The 18,872-nt window shown below is 38.0% G+C and overlaps 1 protein-coding gene across 4 annotated transcripts in view; it reads right to left on the bottom strand.

Moving 5' to 3' along the window:
- Positions 1–18,872, bottom strand: part of PTPRZ1 (protein tyrosine phosphatase receptor type Z1) — a 184,599-nt gene that overhangs the window by 80,900 nt on the left and 84,827 nt on the right. For all 4 annotated transcript variants that reach the window (XM_034671185.1, XM_034671187.1, XM_034671193.1 and 1 more), the window contains exons 3-6: positions 12,209–12,388; positions 9,676–9,827; positions 6,218–6,313; positions 5,657–5,723 (exon numbers count right to left, since the gene is read on the bottom strand). In XM_034671185.1, coding sequence (XP_034527076.1) covers positions 5,657–5,723; positions 6,218–6,313; positions 9,676–9,827; positions 12,209–12,388 — 495 coding nt within the window. The remainder of the gene's footprint in view (positions 1–5,656; positions 5,724–6,217; positions 6,314–9,675; positions 9,828–12,208; positions 12,389–18,872) is intronic.

Raw genomic sequence — 18,872 nt, 5'->3', positions numbered from 1 at the left:
ATTAAATAAGAAATGAAATTTTAAGACAATTACATTTCAAAATGGTGATAAAACCAGCATATTCTGAATTTCCTTACATGTATCACTACATAGGGTTAAATGTTTCAACTTTACACTAGCAAGATACTGGAGAGATTATTTTACATATCAAAGATATTCAGAAATCATATAACCATCTTAATAGATATAGTAAAATCATTAGAGAAGACTTAATACCAGTTTGTAGAAAATAAAAACAAAACGTTATTGTGGTGAAGATTATCTTCAAAAGCCTATAATAAATACTGTATTTAAGAATGATTTACTGGGCAAGCTTCCCCCTAGAGATAAAGAATGAGACAAAAAAAATCCTGCTATCACTATTTCTAATTAACACTGAACTGGAGAACTGGGCCAGTGCAATAAAGTAAGAAAAAGAAAAAAGTCATAAAGGTAGGATATGAACAAATGATACCATCATATTTTGCAAATACATGATTGTGCATGTAAAATATTGAAAAGAATTTACAGGCTTAGAATTAATAAGTGTATTTAGTAAAGTCACTGTACATAAGACCAATATACCAAAATTAATTATATTTCTATGTACCAATATCAAGCAATAGAAAATGAAATTTAAAACAATGTAACTCATAACAACAAAATATCGAATATAAGTAAATCTAACAAATGATGTGTACAACATCTATGTTGAAAATTACAAAACTTTCTTGAAAGAATTAGATAAAACCTTAAAATGATGGGAAATATCAAATCTGTGGGTTGGAAGATTTAGTATTGTGAAGGTGTTGATTGTCCCCAAATTGATTTATGGAGTCAACAAATCTTATCGCAATCCCAGAGACTTTTGTACATGTGTGTATGTGTGTGTATTTATTGACATGCTGATTTTAAAATTTAAATTGAATGGAAATGAAAAGAAAAGTTAAGGCAATTTTGAGCAATAACAAAGTTACTGGAGAACTTTCATTACCAGGCAGGAAGACCTATTATATAAAACTATAGATATCATGATAGTGAATATTCATGCAAATACAGACAAAGAGAATAATGAGAGAGAATAGAGAACCCAGACCCATACATATATGGTCACTTGATTTAGGACAGGAAAAATTACTATGTAGTTGGAATGGACTGCCTTTTCAGTAAACAGTGCTATATCAATTGGATATCCTTATGGAAAAAAGTGAATCACAATTCCCTACTTCACCAGTTAAGCACAATGAATTCTAAATAGATTGTAGATCTAAATGTGAACATAATAAAGCTTTTAGAGGAAAACAGAAAATTATTTTTAACCTTAAGGTAGGCACAGATTTCTGAAATGGCACATTAAAAAGTGTTAATCTTAAAGGGAAAATGATAAATTTTAACACATGATAATTACGATCTATTTATCAATAGCCACTATTAAGGAAATAAATGGTAAGACAAAGAGTGGAAAGTATATTCTGGATACAATATATACAATAATAAATATTGATTTTATTTATATATACAATAATACTGATTTTATATCTTGTATCCAGAATAGAGAATTCCTATTAAAAAATTGGTAGAGCTTTCCTAAGAGGTCCATCTGGCCTTACAACTCTGAAACAATCCAATTATGTCTTTCTTCTTGAATAGTCCCATATTTGTTTTTGGACCTTTCCGACAGCACTTACCAATAGCACTGTCTTGGCTACTTAGCTTTTTGTGTACCAGCCCTCACTCATATCCGCAGCAATCTGCTTGTCAGCGAGATCTGGGTCAAGCTCATTTTCCTATCTTAACGCATCTAGCCCAGTGCTTGCCCTCTGTTCCTTCCAGGAGACTTAAGTCATTCAGAAGCAGTCTCTGCATCCAATTTAATCTAGCCTTAGCTAGGGGCAAGTGTAGAGTTTTGTTAGCGCAGGCAAGCAGTTCTGGGCAGAAAGGGTATCTTCCGCCCAGAGACCACCCCATCTCTCTCCGACAACCTCTTTTATGGTACAGCACAAACTGATAAGCGAAGATACCGGCTTCAGAGACTGCCTCAACTTTGGAGCGTGCGCACTTAAGAAAGATCTTGTCCACTAGGAACCCTGAAGCTATTATAATATCATTTGCATTGCAGTCATGGGTTTCGCTTAGGAGCTCAGGGGCAAATGACTTAAGACAAAGTTGCGGGAAAGGTGGGAGCAGAGGAAACCAAGGCGGATCCAAGGGGAGTGATTATGACGAGAAGGGAGGGAGACCAAACAAACCCCCATAAAAGAACACAATGAGAGACGGCGCGTTCCACCCATCCTCGGGTCCGTCCGCTCCTCTGGCTTCTGGAGTGTACTGTGGCTTTTTGCTAAGTGAAAAAGAAAGCTTTGCTGCTTTAAATCTTTCTCGGGTCTCTTGACCGAATTCTTTCCTTCGAGAAGACAACTGAGAAATTCCACAATCCATGGCCCGGCAACAATTTCACCCCTTCTTCGAATAATCTGGGGAGTTTAAAAAACAAAAACAAAACAAACAAAAACCCCCCAGTGTTCCAGACCCCACCCTATTTTAATTTAAATCTCTAGCAGTAGGGCCTGAGCATTTACATTTTCAAGAAAACATCCCCAGGTGATTTAACCATGTCGACAGAACTGAAACCCCAAAGTAGAGTGAAGCCTTTGCAGGACGTTAGTATTTCTGAATTCACTTTCCACATTATAAAGTAAAATGACTGGCCTAGATTATTTTAATAGTCTATTTCAGTTCTAAACTCTATGAAGATTGGACATATCCAGAAAGCCTCAAAGAAAAAAAAATCCATTTAAAAATAAATTAATGAATGCTAATTTTTCTACAATCCAGAAACTTTTGAAGGAAGGAGGGATGCTGGTAATAATTAAAATTATAGATAACTGCTTTCAGTCTGAATTTTAAATTAAGTTTAATTTAATTTTCAGACTGAATTTTCAGTCTGAATTTAAGACAATGTTAGAAATGAAAATCTGCTTGGCTGAATGGATAACGTCATGTATATACAACCTAAATCTAATTTTAATCCATTAGAAAATTCAAGTTATGCTTGGTTTAATGGATTAATTAGTAACTTCTACAAGTATGTCCCCCTCTCTTTTAATATCAACATGAGACCATCAGAATTCAGACTTGGATTCAAGTTCTCTGAAACCAAGAAAAATATTTTTCATATATGAATGTTTCCTATTTTCAGATTTATGCTTTTAATATCTGAAAAATGTTGTGATTAAATAACATCCTTCTTAATCATCAATGGGCTACAACTGTTTCTTTTTTTCTGCTGAAGATGAAATTTATCTTACAAATGTTCTGTGGAAATGTCGATGTGGAGAATACTAATTAAGTAAGGAGCCAAACACTGAGCCAAACATCACTGCTAAATTAGGCGGGAAATGAAATGACACCAGGAGAGCTAGAGGCCAGAAAGGGAAGAATAGGGGTGAGATCTGAATAGGGATGGCGAAATGGAGAATTTTCTTGAAATGCTAACTGTTTTGTACCTTATTTTTAAAACGTTATTTACATACACGTCCGAAATTTCCGTCTTGGATATCAGAGGACTTTTCAATTACAGGAGAGCTTTTCAATTAGACCACCGTCTTTCGAGAAAATTGGAATAAGGTGATTTTTTTGAATATATGTCTAGCAAAAACATTTGCTTCATCTGAATCACCTCACTAGTGTGAACACAGGTGAGAATCACACCTGAGTCAATGCTGCTGTATTTGTGATCATTCAATCACTATTCACTTGAACATGTGTTGGTGACTACCGACCAATCAGATGCTCCTCTATGGTAGAGGTTGAGAGCAGGTGGGGAAGATGAGTAGGGAGAGAGATAAAGAGATAAAGACAAAGACCAAGATAGGGTCAAACCCTAGGGAAGAGCCACTACAAACTTAAAATCAACTCGACTACTTAGGACCGTAAGATTTAAGACGGTGCCATGTCAACACAGTGCAGGATGTGTTCCCAGGCAGTCCGAGAGACTGAAGTTCTGCTTCCAAATGAAGAGCCAGGATGAGGCAGCATCGTGCTGGTGGGAATCCAGATTCTCAGGGAGGTGATGAGGTGACAGCAGGGGCTCTCATGAAACGCTTCCCTCAGTGGCTTGCAGACAGTGAATATTAAAAAGTAAACTTTAGCCAAAGAACATGAGCAAATTGGTTCTTAAGCTCATACGATCCTCATGTGACCCTTTTAGAGAGCCCCAGAAATAACTGACAGAGGCCTCCAGAGGTGGCCGAAATGCCACAGTCGCACAAGTCAGGACTAACAAAGCCAGCGTTGACACCACTCTCGTTGGCCCCATGGGCTGATGCAAGGCCCGGGAACACTCAGACTTCATATTTTACACAAGTTTCTGGGTGGGAATTCAAGCCAGCTGCCTTCTTTCAGTCTTGATAGAATCCACTTTCTGACTAAATGAGGGAAAAATGAAGTGTGGCTTATGGCATTCAGTGTTGAATTTTGCAATCTAGTGGATGGAGGGAGATAACAACTCCATCTTGCGTTGATTGCACCTTTCAAAAGAGCCCAATGGAAGCACCGCTGCGTGAGTTCACAAATTCCTGACTTCTGAAAAGTTCTGTCAATTAAGGTCCTCACATGTGATTGACAAAGATGAATCAATCCTAGGCCCAGGTTTTGCTCTCAGAAAGGATCTATATGAATTTTGTTCCCGATTTCAAGAGTCTGCAGCTTCCTGGAGAGGAATAATCCTTATTTTATTAATAGCTCAGGGCGGCATTAATACCGTGCATGTGGATGCTTACTAAAAATAAAATAAAGGTAATAACAGGTTTGCTGTCTCTTGCCAATGTTGTTACAAGCATTTGCTGTGACAATTGACAAGATCCATGAGATAGCAGGCAGAACAGTATCAAAGCACACAGCATCTTTTTTCTGTGTAAGTGTTCACCTTCTTCCAAAAACCCTGTCATAATGGTAAAGTAAAGGACCTCGCGAGGAAATCACCAGGAAATAAGTTTTAACTTGAGGAACGATTCTCTTTTCATTTTAAGACATGCTTTTTATAAAATTAACTGGTTTCAGATTATAAATTAGAGTCTTTAACAAATGTACAATGCAGACAGAATAGATAAATACATTTTATTTTCTATTTTTTAAAATATCTACTTATTTAGTTGAGAGAGAGAGAGAGCACACGAGCACATGTGCAAGTGCAAGGTGGGGTGGGGGGCCGGCAGAGGGAGAGAATCCCAAGCAGGCTCCTCACTGAGCATGGAGCCCAACTTGGGACTTGATCACAAGACCTGAAATCATAACCTGAGCCAAAATCACGAGTCGGAGGCTTAACCAACTGAGCCACCCAGGCATCCCATAATCGATAGACACATTTTAAAAGCATGATGTAATCAGACTTCTTTCAAGAATAAAATTAGAAAACTTCAACTTCCTACTTACGTTAACATTTTATGATTTTTACATGACAAAAATTCTGGGTAAAATGTTCTTTAGTGAGACGTAGAAATAAATTTCAGATAAAATGTTCTTTAGTGAAACATGGATAAATTGTATAAAAAAGATGGGTCCTCTTTGAAAAGGTCTTTCCTTCCTCCTTTTGGGACAACTGATTTTTGTAATACTATAGAAATTCAAATGCATCTAAAATGGAAATCTGGAAGAAAGATTCCTTCAAATAGCTTACCAAAACGACTAACACTCTCGACTCCATCGATAATTGCTCTGTAATCCAAATTTTCTTCTACTCCAACCTATTAAAGAAGAATGACATTCGAAGAATGGGATAAAATATTTGATTAACTCTTGAATAAAATGATTAGTGAATTCCATTTTAAGTATCCAAAAGTAAAATCCTCCCAATACATACTTTTTTCTTTCACAGCAAGATAAAAACACATAAAACAAACAAAAAAACAGCTACCTTGGAAATTTTCCACCGAGAAAAGTACACTTTAAAAATGTTGACTCAGAGTCTCTGCTCTATGTCATTATGATGCTTTGCATGTACACATATGCAAACTTGTGCTCTCATGGGACAGTTTACTCCAGCTGGAAGTGACGTACCCAGTTAATGAATGCAAGAGTCCCCTTCTAAACATACCAGCCAAGGGGCTGTTGTTTGAAAATGATCACCAGTTATTCCGCTTATGAGCTCTTATATATGTTAAAAAGTATGCTTTGACATGTCACATCATGTGATTAAAGAAGGAATTAAGTTAGCATTAAATCTATGTAGAATGATTACCTCAAATAAAATGGATAAAGCTCTTAACTTCCCTCTTCCTTTTACTGCTTCTTCAAAACTTGAAAAGCGGTCCGCATCAAAGCAGTAGATTTGCATCTATGGAATATAACAAAGACAGCTTTATTCCATAGAAAGACATCACAAAAGTCACCAAAGAGACAATAAAATAATTTACCAATTCAGTAAATACTATTTGAAAAAGTCTGTAAACTGTATAATTCTACATTCTGTATAGTTTCAAAATATTTTATCAATTACACTTATATACAACTGCATTTACTATCACTTATTGCCCTTCAGTGAGGAAGGAAATACAAAGATAGACTCATCTGGGACAGAAATGACCACTTTGACATTACCAGGGAAAGCTGAGGTAATAATATACTAGAACAGTTATCTAATGTAATAAATTGTCAAATGTTATTTTAACTATTTTGCTGGCATTCTTTCAAATATGGTTTTATTCTTTGATTGGACACACCTTTCTTGATGGTCTGAGTTACCTTTTTTGGACATTATTATACTGCATTCTAATTTTTTTTTTTTAAAGATTTTATTTATTTACTTGACAGAGATAGAGACAGCCAGTGAGAGAGGGAACACAAGCAGGGAGAGTGGGAGAGGAAGAAGCAGGCTCACAGCACAGGAGCCTGATGTGGGGCTCGATCCCACAACGCCAGGATCACGCCCTGAGCCGAAGGCAGACGCTTAACCGCGGTGCCACCCAGGCGCCCCTCTGCGTTCTAATTTTTTAAAAATATTTATTTATTTATTTCTTTGAGAGAGTAGGGTGGAGGGGCAGAAAGAGAGGGAGAGGGAGGGAGAGCCCCAAGCAGACTCCATGCTGACCGTGGAGCCTGACTCAGGGCTTGATCCCATGACCCCAAGACCACCACTGGAGCCAAAACCAAGAGTCAGACGCTCAACCAACTGCACCACCCAGGTGCGTGCTATTAATAGTGAAACTCTGCTTTTACCTAAAAAATACCAAGAAGAATTTTAAGTTCCTTATTCTAAGTGTCCTCTTCTGCCACCAGGCTATATTCCTTCTTAATTTCTACGTCAGCCCATGTGTCTATTGGCAACAGCCCCTACTCTCACTTACAATTTGGAGCTCCCCATGTCATGAGCTTGGAAATCGGGTTATTTAGCTAGTTAGAAGAATAATTAAGGGAAGAGCAGAAAGCCTCTGTGAAGACTAATACTTAGTTAGGGCTATGACTGGAGAAGCAGCCGGTGTGGGGCAGAGGAAGGCAGTGGCTCTTGCCTTGGGTGATCACAAGGCCTTTTCAGAGAAAGACAAGCAGCTTAAAAACTGACCGTTGAAAAGGCAGAAGAGATGAATGTATGTTCAGGTCAGTGGGGCCAGCATGGGAAGGGCCAGTAGGCAAGAAAGAAGGAGAACTATGGGAAATGGGAAGGAATTGATTGTGACTGCAGCTGAGCACGTGGGAGAGAGGAGGAGACAGAGCTGGAGGAGAAGGCAGGGGCCACACTGGGAAGGCCCATGAGGCAGTCCTGGCCCTTTGCTCTTGAGAGCAACAGAGAACACTGGATGCATTTTGGCCAACAGGGGTGGGAAGGTGGCAGGACTTGGGGAAAGAGGGCATGGAATGGAGGAGAATAAGACTAGAGAGAGGGAGACCAGTTGGGGGACATTTAACGATCTAAGTAAGAGACAAAGGTGGTCTGAACTTTCCTCTGCCCTCCCACATCATATAGGGGCAGAACTGAGAAGACCTCATTGTAGGATGCAGGAGACCAGGAAAAAAAAGACCAAGGCAAGGATATCCCCGAGTTTCCCTGCTTGCACAATTACATGGAGAGAGTTTAAAGAAAGAAAAGCAACAAACAAACAATCCCTCTGAGAGAACGTGAGAGGCTTTGTAAATAAGAAAAATACTTGAGGTTTAGTGCACAGAATCTATTACATTTATTTTGCTGGTTCAGGGCTTTTCTTGTTGTTAGGGTTTTTCTTGATTTTTCTCTTGCTCTAAATAAGTAGTATTGTGACAGAGCTAAACCCTCCGAAGTGACAATGTTATATGTTTAATGAATTGACTTTTATTTCTTTAACAAACCAAACTTGATAAATGTGCTTTTTTTTATATTTAATATATTGAAAAACATAAATTTACAAGCTATAAATCAGAATGTGCTTATCCACATTAAAAATTTTTAGTCCTTTAACAGATAATTCCACTCGTCTTATATTTATTATCAATAACTATTTTGACTATAAAAGTAATACAGTTTCATTATAAGTAATTTTAAAAATATGGGAAATTTAAAGGACAGGAGAAAAGGTACTTAAAATGCCATCACCCAGGGAAAATCACTGTTCATGTCTTCTTGGTTTCCCTCAATTATTTTTACAGCAGTAATAATTCCCCCTCTCACTTAATGCTCATAATAAATTCACAAGGCAGGTGCTACTATTCTTATGTCAATTTCACAAGGAAGACATGGAAGCCTAGGTAAATTAAATATTTATATAACGTCATGTCTATAACTAACACCTACATGGTGACATCAGTATTCAAACCTAGTCCATTAGACTCAGACTCTGGGCCCTCAGTCACTATTTAATTAGTTTTCATGTTTTACAAAATCAGAGTATTGATACCGCGTATACTGTTTCATATTCTGCTTTTAAAAAGCAGTAGTATCTTAAAAAAGAAAAACCCATTAATATATTATGATGAACCTTTTTGCGTAAATAAATTACTCAAACACATGACTTTTACAAGGTCTGTAATATTCCATCATGATGTATTTTTAAAATATTTTTTATTTTTCAGTAATCTCACAACCCCAAGATCAAGAGTTGCATGGTCTACTGACTAAGCCAGACGGGAGCCCCTCCATCATAATGTATTTAATCATTTCCTTTTCTTTCAACTTTTCATATTGTAAATAAATCTTTGCACGTACACTTTTGATCATGTCTTTATTTTTTAGACTAAATTGTTACAAGTGGAAATGGTGGGCACTGGGAATGAAACATTTAAAGTTCTGGATAAAAACAAGCAAACTACCAATTTAATACTCTCTCCTTTTACTGCATACTCATTATTTATTATAATTAATATTTTTTTTACCAATTTTAAAGCTGAAAAATGTTCTCATTTTACTTTGCATTTCTTTGATTCTCCAGTAAACTGATAAAATTCCCCCCCTTTTTTTCCTCCTGAGCTGTGGAAGGAATTTCATTTATTCTTTTACTCATCAGCATTTGCTGGTCAGATGTTTACAGGGTGGAGCTCTGGGTTGCCAAGAAGTGGAAAATCAAGTATGGGTGTTACTGAGCTTAGTCTAGTGAGAAAGGAAGATATTAACGAAGAAAGAAATATAACTATAAATTATAACATTGGATTATAAATTAATCAAATTATACGCTACATAAAATCTCAATGATTTAGAAAACGAAACAGTAGCCAGTGGAACCAGTGACTTACCTCAAGTGGAAATTTTTGTCCTTCTAAACTATGTTCTGATCCTTCAGAAGACATATTGCATTTTCCCCAGTGGAAAGTTATCTTGCTTGCTTTGAACACCACTTCTGAAACTCCTCCACTGAGACGGTAGTCATTAGTGAGATTAATTTCCACTTTAAAGAAAAAACACAAAATTGCATCTATGTTTCTGAAAAATCAAAATTACAAATTTCTACTAAATTTTCTATCAAAGCTACATGAAGAAAGTCATTTATTTAATAAATAAATAATAACATATAAATAAATAAATGAATAAATAAATAAATAAATAAAAACAATTAAGTTACCATTGGGAAGCTGAACTAGTAACTGCAAAATACACTCCATGTATCTTATTGCCCCAAATACAAACTAAAGCAAAGACCTTAACTGCTATATGACTCTACTAGCAGAAGGCCTCCAGTCCACCTGCCCTGTTCCATTTGGTGTCCTGAGATTGCCATTCCCCCAGAGCTCTCCTTTCCTAAGGCATTTGATGGTAGTGAGGGAACAGAGCAAAGAGAGAGGGAATGGAAGAGTGGAGAAGAAAATCTTCTCTTTGGAGTGCCCCCCACCTTCTCACTTTCAACCCTTCCTCCTCCTTATAAGGCAGGTGTTTTCGTCCCACCCCCTTATCCCTGCAAGCAAGCATCATCCCAGGCTTCATCAGGCTCCAGAACTTCTGTCCCACACTGTGGCAAGGAAGGTGGGAAATTCATTCCCACCGACGGGGTTTAGCCATGTGATGTTTGTACCCTGAGTGGCAACTCAGAATCTTAAACTCTCCTATTTGAGTTCTGCAGCAGATATTTTGACTCTATTTTACAAATAATCTGAAGACTAATGTTTCTTTTGAGAGCCTTCGGCAAGATTTTAATGTCTCTCGATCAGATTTAAATAGTCTTTGTTCCATTAGGCAGAAACCACTGTTGGCATTAGGGAATGAATCCAACCTCTTGGCCGGCTAGCTAGAGATCTCAACTTCCATTAGTAACAATACAACAACAAGCACAATAGCAATAATGCTCAACATTCATGTGTCACACAGAGTACTTTACATGTGTTAAACATTTGATTTTTACAGAACGTCACACAACGAAGGAAGAGATACCACTACAGTCCATTTACTGAATCAGAGAGAGTTTAAATAATTTGCTCAAGTTTCCACAATTCATCATTCCACTTTAAAGAGCCAGTGGTCAGGGCACCTGGGTGGCTCAGTCGGTTAAGTATCTGCCTTTGCCTCAAGTCATGATCCCAGCATCCTGGGATCGAGCCCAGCACCAGGCTCCCTGCTCAGGGTGGGGGGCTGCTTCTCCCTCTCCCTCTACCTGCCGCTCCTCCTGGTGGTGCTCTCTCACTCTGTTAAATAAATAAATAAGATCTTTAAAAAAAAATAAGTAGAAAAAAAAAATAAAGAGCCAGTGGTGAACCTAAGAAGCATGGCTCTAAAGAGCAAGTGCTTGACCACAGTCTGCTAAGAAAACAAAGCAGAGGTTACATGCTTTACTTCTTTGTAACATCCTTCAAAACTGGGAACGAAAATGTCAAGATTTGGGACAATATGCTTTTATGTATTTAACATCTTACAATATATAATTTTATTAATTATTCATTAATTAAGAAACACCTATTGAATGCTTATTATGTATCAGGAACTGATATAGAAAAATTCTTACCCTCATGGGACTTAAAATTAAATTCAAATAATTGCATTATCAAAATATCGAGAATAAAGAAAAAATTCACTAATGATAGAAGCACTCAACACAGCTACTATTATAACTTAGAATATTTTTTCCTATCAGTATATTTGCTTTTATTATGTAACTTCCTGATATACATACAATTTTGTTTAAAATAGAGTATTAGAAAAGGAAAGCTGTTCACTTTCAAAAACTATTTTGTCCCTCTACTGTTTACTGGAATTTTTTATGGTATTATATTTTGCATGTTTAGAAAAAAAAGACAGTCTTAAAAAAAGCATTTAGAGAGTGCTTCCTAAGGACAGTATATAATTTTAAACTTTCTATATAGAAGCGCTACTAATCTCTTTTCCTAAAATTTAATTATAGATGATTGTTTGTTTTGTATCCCAGTATTGAATATAGCATGAAGCTGAGCAAACAAGAGCCAATAGTGTCCACGAAAAGGAAATTATGATCAACTAAGTGATGTAACCAGAGACGGCATTATTAAATGACATAAGCTGTATGCTTCATTATCTTTATCACGTCTCCTGGTGGAGGCGGCATTATTGTTCTATTATTGGAGAACATGACGTGATGACCTCGGTCATTTTATTTTTGTACACATTTTCGAAATGTTATCTAAACTTTCGATTCACTGCATTTTATTTGGTTTCTTCCACCTATAGTTTCTATGCAGTTCATAGTACCTTACACAAAGAAAATGAAATGAAATAAAACGGACATGAAAATAAATGAAACTGATATAAACATACTCTACGCCCAATAAACATATTAAAGTCACAAACAAAATGCAAACATTTTACCTGTTTTCCCAGTGTTATGAATGAATGTGTTTTCCAAAGACGTTTTATCCCAACCCTGAAATTTAAGTTTCTTAAGATTCACATTGACTTGGGTAAGATCTTCATCAATATTGATAGGAGACTGTTTGGGGCTACTACATGTTGGATATTTCTTGCCCCAGTTTTTTTGATTCAGGGCTCCTAGGGAAAGGAAAGGGTAAGAAGTTAGTTTCTTAAATTACTACGCAAAAGCTATATTTTATATTATAAAGTAGTTCATATGTTACATAAAAATAGATACAATAGTAGAAAAAATGGGAACCTCTTTGAATCAGTTCATAAACAACTGTGCCTAGGTGTGGGTTCTGGGCTTTTACTGTGATACACTATAAAAAGAGGCCTATAGAGAAACTACATCGAGTTCAGGGTTCAACAGTGGCTTTGCTTAGCCATCAGACTCTTCCAAATCAACAGCGAGCCTAACTGCCATATCAGGTAGTAAGCCCAAGCCCAGGTTCCAGATTGAAAGGTGTCCAGATGGCAGGTGTTAAATTCTGACTTCCCTAGCACTCTCCATGGGGGTAGTTCCCTTCAGACCTTCTGTCATCCCTGCCATTGAATGATCTGGTTTAACTGTCATCTGCTCAGGGTCTGACTTATAAAAACATAATCACCATGCTCTCGTTGAAATATCTCCTCCTCTTCCTCACTCTTTTTTTCTGGTCATGAAGCCTATTGGGTTTTATTGCTTTATTGCTTTCTTAACAATAAGAAACAGAAAACAAGGCTTTCTACAAAGATTTTGCCTACACCTAAGTGAATTTCTACCTGTTCCAGAGAATGAACAGTCCTTTAAAGCAAAGCCGCCCTGTGCTGCCTTTATTTCACACCTACCTGAAACCGCAAACCATCTCTTGTAACCTTATGTCATTGGACATGACCTTAGCTAGAGCCCAAGCAACACTAAGAACAGGAATTTAAAGGTCTTAAACTTTTCTCTTTCTATATGTCTCCAGCCATCCCATAAAAGAGCAGGGTGGCAGCACCGTTTTCAGCTTACCCCCCTTTCAAATGCTTTTCTTTTAGAAAATGGGTGTGGCTGGGGCTTCTGGGTGGCTGAGTCAGTTAACGTCTGCCTTTATCTTAGGTCATGATCTCAGGGTCCTGGGATGGAGTCTGCCTCCGGCTCCCTGCTAAGCAGGGAGTCCGCTTCTCCCTCTCCCTCCCTCTCCATGCTCGTGCTCTCTCTCAAATAAATAAATAAAAACTTAAGAAAAAAAAAAGAAAATGAGTATGGTAAAGCCAAGATTTTATGTGGTTAATATTTAGGGAAATTATAAATAAATATACCCTCCAAACAACCTTAGTCTATGCCATCTTGTTTTTGTGATAAAGGCATCAGAGAAGATTTTGACTTCCATGCAAAGCTCTCATAATGTGACAAAGCGAACTCTGCATAATTTAGCTCCGGAAAGAAATAATAATAAGTCATACCATGAAATGGCCTAGATAGCCAGGAAAAACTAGGTAATTCATCTCCTCGTGAGGCATCTACCAAAATCAATAGGTGCTGAAAACACATTTTATTTTAAAATCTAGCTCTATTCCTAGAGAGTGCTGGAATGCTTTAAATTTGCCCAGGAGTGCATATTTTGGCTTCTAGGAACAGCTTTAATGATTGGAGTAAGGTTATGTTAATTTCACTGTAGAGAACATTGGCATGCGGAAAAGAAAAAACACTGCTTGTTTCACTAATGTCGGTGCAAGAGAAGCAGAGAAACTGCAGCATGAATCAACAAGACCCTCTGTGTTGCTTAAAATTTTTAATACACTGCAAGAAATTTCAAGCACCCTTAGGAAGAGTCTCACGGCTGTGGAGCAACAAAAACTGTTAAGTGTCTAGTAACACTGCATATGATTAATACACCGGCTATTTCCCACATCATTTAGTGATCATTTCTGTGTGGGTTCTAATTTGGCATATCTGCCACTAAACACTTGATTTCTGCCCTGAAATAAACTCCTTCTACGATCTCTGTCATCCCCCGAACGTAAAAGTCATCCAGATGCCTCTGGTTCCTCCTCACCAAGTCCTTTTGGATCTACCTTCAAATTTTATCCTTCATCAGAAGGCTTCTCATTGCGACAGTTACCAGCCTCGCCCAAGCCACCGTCCCTGTGAGCCTATCTGTGTCTTGCTATCTCACAGGCAGCATTGCCATCACCTAGGAGATTGTTGGGGAGTGTCAGGCCTCCACCACAACGTTGCTAAGTCGGAATCTAATTTTACCCAGATCCCCAGAAGATTCATGTACACATTAAATTTTGAGAAGCAATGGCTTAGACTTCTCGTGTGCCTTCTAATCGGTCTCCAGCTTTTTCTCTTGCTCCCTGTCTACAAATCCGTTCTCCACCTACATGGTAGGCAGAATTCTGGGATGCCCTCCTGCCCCCGGCAAATTCCCACACTCAGCTGCAGGTCCTGTATGATCTCTTCCACTCAAAGGTGGGCAGGCTGTGAATATAATGGGATAGTCATTCCCTTAATTAGGTTACGTTCTATGACAAAGGTGATGGGAGTCCCTGCTGTGATAATGTTCTGTTACAGAAGGCTCAGTGATAGCAAATTGGAGACAGAGAGAAAGATTCAAAGTGTGAGAGATTCTCCATCTGGCTTTGAAGAAGTATGCTGCTAGGCGGGAAGAGGGGTACATATTGCTAGGATCGGAGAGCGCCCCCAGGCTGACAGCCAGCAAAAACAAATGCATAATATGCCAGTTATAAAAAGACAAATGCTGTGTGATTCCATTTACATGAGATAGCTAAAGTAACCAAATTCATAGACAGAGAAAGCAGAATGGCAGTTACCAGGAGACAGGGAGAGGGGAAAGGGGGAACTGTTTAATGGGTACAGAATTTCAGATTTGCAACATGAAAAAGTTCTGGGGATCTGTTTTATAACAGTGTGAGTACACTTAACACTACTGAACTATACACTTAAAAATGGTTAAGATGGAAAACTTTTTGTTTTTTACCACAGTTGAAAAAATGGTTAAGATGGCAAAACAAATAAACATACAATAGACGGGAACCTGGACCTCAGTCTTGCAAAAATTAAGTGAATCCTGCCAACAAGCTGCATAAGCCCTAGGCTTCCCATAAGCATCCAGCCCAGCTAGCATCTTGGCTTTAGACTTATGAGACCCTGAGCAGAGACCCAGTTAAGTAGTCCCTTCTTTTTGACTCCTGACCCATGGAAACTGTGAGATAATAAATGTGTTTAAAAGCCACTAAATTTGGGGCACCTGGGTGGCTCGGTCGGTTAAGCGTCTGACTCTTGATTTCCACTCAGATCATGACCTCAGGGTCATGAGATTGAGCCCCAAGTGGAGCCCCGAGTGGAGCCCAGAGATGGAGCCCAGAGGGGAGCCCCCTGTCAGGCTCTGCGCTCAGTGGGGAGTCTGCTGAAGACCCTCTCTTTCCCTCTCCCTCTGCTCGCACTCTCCAAATAAAATTTTAAAAAAATAAATAAAATCTTTAAAAAAATAAAACAAAAGCCACTAAATTGAAGCAATTTGTTGTGTAAGAAAACTAATACAACTAGTAACTAATCTTTCAACATATATGTCAGATCATGTGTCACTTCCTGATCTGGGTCCCTCCAATACCTTTTCATCCCACTCAGAAGAAAATCTACACTCCTTACCATGGCCAAAAGGTCCTCTAAGATACCATCATTCCCATCCTGTCTGGTCTCATTTCCTACGCCTCAGCATTAATCACTCTAGTCCAGTCGCACAGGCTTCTTTTCTTTCCCTGGAGCACGGGAAGTGTCAAGCTTGGCACCTGCTGCCACTTCTTCCAGGAATGCTTCCTGGACTACTCCGCCCCAGGTGTCTGCAAGGCTCACTCATGCACTCTCTCACTTCTCAGGTCTCTGCTCAAATGCATCTCTTTGGGGAGGCTTTCTCTCAACATCCTGCATAAAAAAAAAACCCACTTCCTTCCCTTGGTCATTCTCAATCCCCTCTCCTTTATTTTTGTTCTCCTAAAATATGTTTATTTATTTGTTTCCACACCCCAGAAGCTAGGGAAAAAAAAAAAAAAAGCCTGACACATAGTACATGTTCAATAAATACTGGCTTAATGCCTAAGTCAGACAAAGAAAAAATGATCATGTTTTTTGTTTTATGAGTTTAAAATCTCAAAGAGACCTAACATGAAATGGCAACAGAAAAAAATAAACAATTAAAGAAACATTTCTAAAATCAGCTGTAGATAATATTTGACCATTTATTACATGACAATTTTGTCAACTAGTCCCTACTAAACTTCTGCTGAAGAATATCAAGAAAGACCTGTAAGTTTGGACATTTTATAGCATAATGACCCTAAGTGTATGTTTGAAGTGTATCAAATGATTGTATTGCATGTGGATCCAGTTTGAAATACCAACTAGATCCTGGTGCCAAGTCCAGTACAGGTTCAAGAAGACTCCTGAATTTTTGTGATTAAAAGACAAAAAAAAAAAAAAATCCAGATTTTTTTTCGGGAAAAGTCTGCAAAAAAGAAAAAGTCCATAAAAAATAATGACTTGAGATTCTTATGGCAAAGGACTCTAGAAACAAGGTTGTTTCAAATCATTATAAGGAGAATGCTAAAGGAAGTAAACTAATGAAGTGTTAAAATTGTGCACAGGATGAAGCATAGACCAAAGAAGCATTAAATAGATTTTACCTATCTCTAATAATGAAGTATTAGATTAATCTTATGCTTAAACATTATTTTTTAAATTCCCAAATTAAAATGTGTAAAGTTGCAACAGGAAATGTCAGTGGTTAAAGGCAGGCTGATGTACCTGAGGAAGCAGGTGTACAGAATTCATTAGAAGTATATTGGAGCCACCCGAGTGTTATTAGCGACTGTTGTGAAGGAAGAAATTAGGACTCGCTGTGGTTGCAACAGAAGATTATCAGGGTGATTACCCATAAGGAGGACTGCAGAGTACTAAATGTCAGCTCTAGACAATTAAAATAAATTATTCATTCACATATTCACCCGTTCTCTTATCCACATATTGACTCATCTGAATTAGTATCATTCCGATAAATTTCCTGTGCTTTCCTCTATGGGAGCACTTACCAGACTGTATTTTGTTTGTTAATTTATCTAACTCATCTATATGGTATTGCCAAACTTCGAGTCTGGCATATAGTAGAAATAAATTAAATCCTTGTGATACAGTCTTTGTGCACCAAATGAATGTATTCAATATTTACATTCTGTGCATTCTCTATTCCAAACAGAATGGAAAGCAATTCTAGGTTCTGTGGGAGATCTGCAAGAGTTCAAGTTTGTTTGCCGGTCTGTTTATTCTTGCATTCCAGAAGGTTGGGGGGCGTGTGAAGTCTAAAGTAGACAAATGCCTAAAGGAGTAGATGGGATGGAAATAAATGTGAGATCAAAAGCACACAATGGAGGCCTTGAGGGAAGCGTAGAATCTTGACAGGCATAAGGGACCAAGAGCAAATCAGGGTAGTAGAAAGGTTCACACAGTGCTCAGAGAGAAGTGAGCCATCTAGCTTGGTCCAATGAGCAAGAGTGCAATCAAGCAATTCTAGAAGGAGATGTAAGGCAGACTGATCAAATGTCCCTGGGCAGGCCAGTGGGAGGCACAGAGGCTTTGAAGAGTCAGGAGCTCAAAGCTGCCTTATCAGAGAGATAAAGCTGGCATGAAAGCAGGATAGCGAGAAACAGAGAGGCCTCTTAATTTGGTGCAGTTTCAAGGCATCTTCTATGGTCTTCATTTGATTCCTACAGAATCCCTGGGCAGTGGACTGAATGCACCAACATTCAGGTTAAAAATTATAACATGATCCTCAGTGTGATGGATTCAGAGATAGGGCCTTTGGGAGGTGATCAGATCATAAGGGCAGAGCCCTTGTGAATGGGGTTAGTGCCCTTATGAAAGGGATCCCAGAAAGATCTCTCATCCTTCTCCCCGCCCCGCGAGCTTACAGCGGCAAGAAAGCGATCTAAGGAAGGAGCCCTCACTAGTGCCTTCATCTTGGATTTCCAACCTCCAAAACCAAACCGTGAGAAATAAACTTCCATTGTTTACAAGTTATCAGTCCGTGGTATTTGTGATAGTTGCCCGAGCGTCTAAAACACCTTGTTGTACTTATTTGAACTACAGTATGTCTGTCTCTTAATCATATTATAATTTCAATACCTTTCTTAGAACCTGGCACTTAAGGATTAAATCATTGTTTCCCGAACGAATATGCACGTCAGTAAGGTGTCCACGGTCACCCGGTCACCCACCGTTCGGTGTTCTTGTACTACACATCTTGAGCAACGAATATTCTAAACGGAAACACATTTTTAAATACATTCTTTGTAGGAAAATATTACTCCACCAGCACCTCGTATAAAAATATCAACTGAAGAAAAACGAAGTTTAAAATAAAGAGGAATGAGTTAACAACAACAACAACCACAATGGTTTTAGTATTTGGAGGAAAAAGTGAGAAAGGGATGAAAATGAAAGGAAAATCAAAGAAAAAATCATTTTGCTTTCTTTGTGCATTATTCCTGTTGAGTCTTACTTTCCAGTATCAGAAAAATGGATAAAATAATTATAATATAATACATATATTATAAAAATTATAATATTGGGTAAAGT

Source organism: Ailuropoda melanoleuca, chromosome 1 (genome assembly GCF_002007445.2).
Source record: "Ailuropoda melanoleuca isolate Jingjing chromosome 1, ASM200744v2, whole genome shotgun sequence".
NCBI lineage: Eukaryota > Metazoa > Chordata > Mammalia > Carnivora > Ursidae > Ailuropoda > Ailuropoda melanoleuca.
The sequence above is the reverse complement of the archived record's forward strand: the minus strand, read 5'-3'. Positions and strand labels throughout refer to the sequence as shown.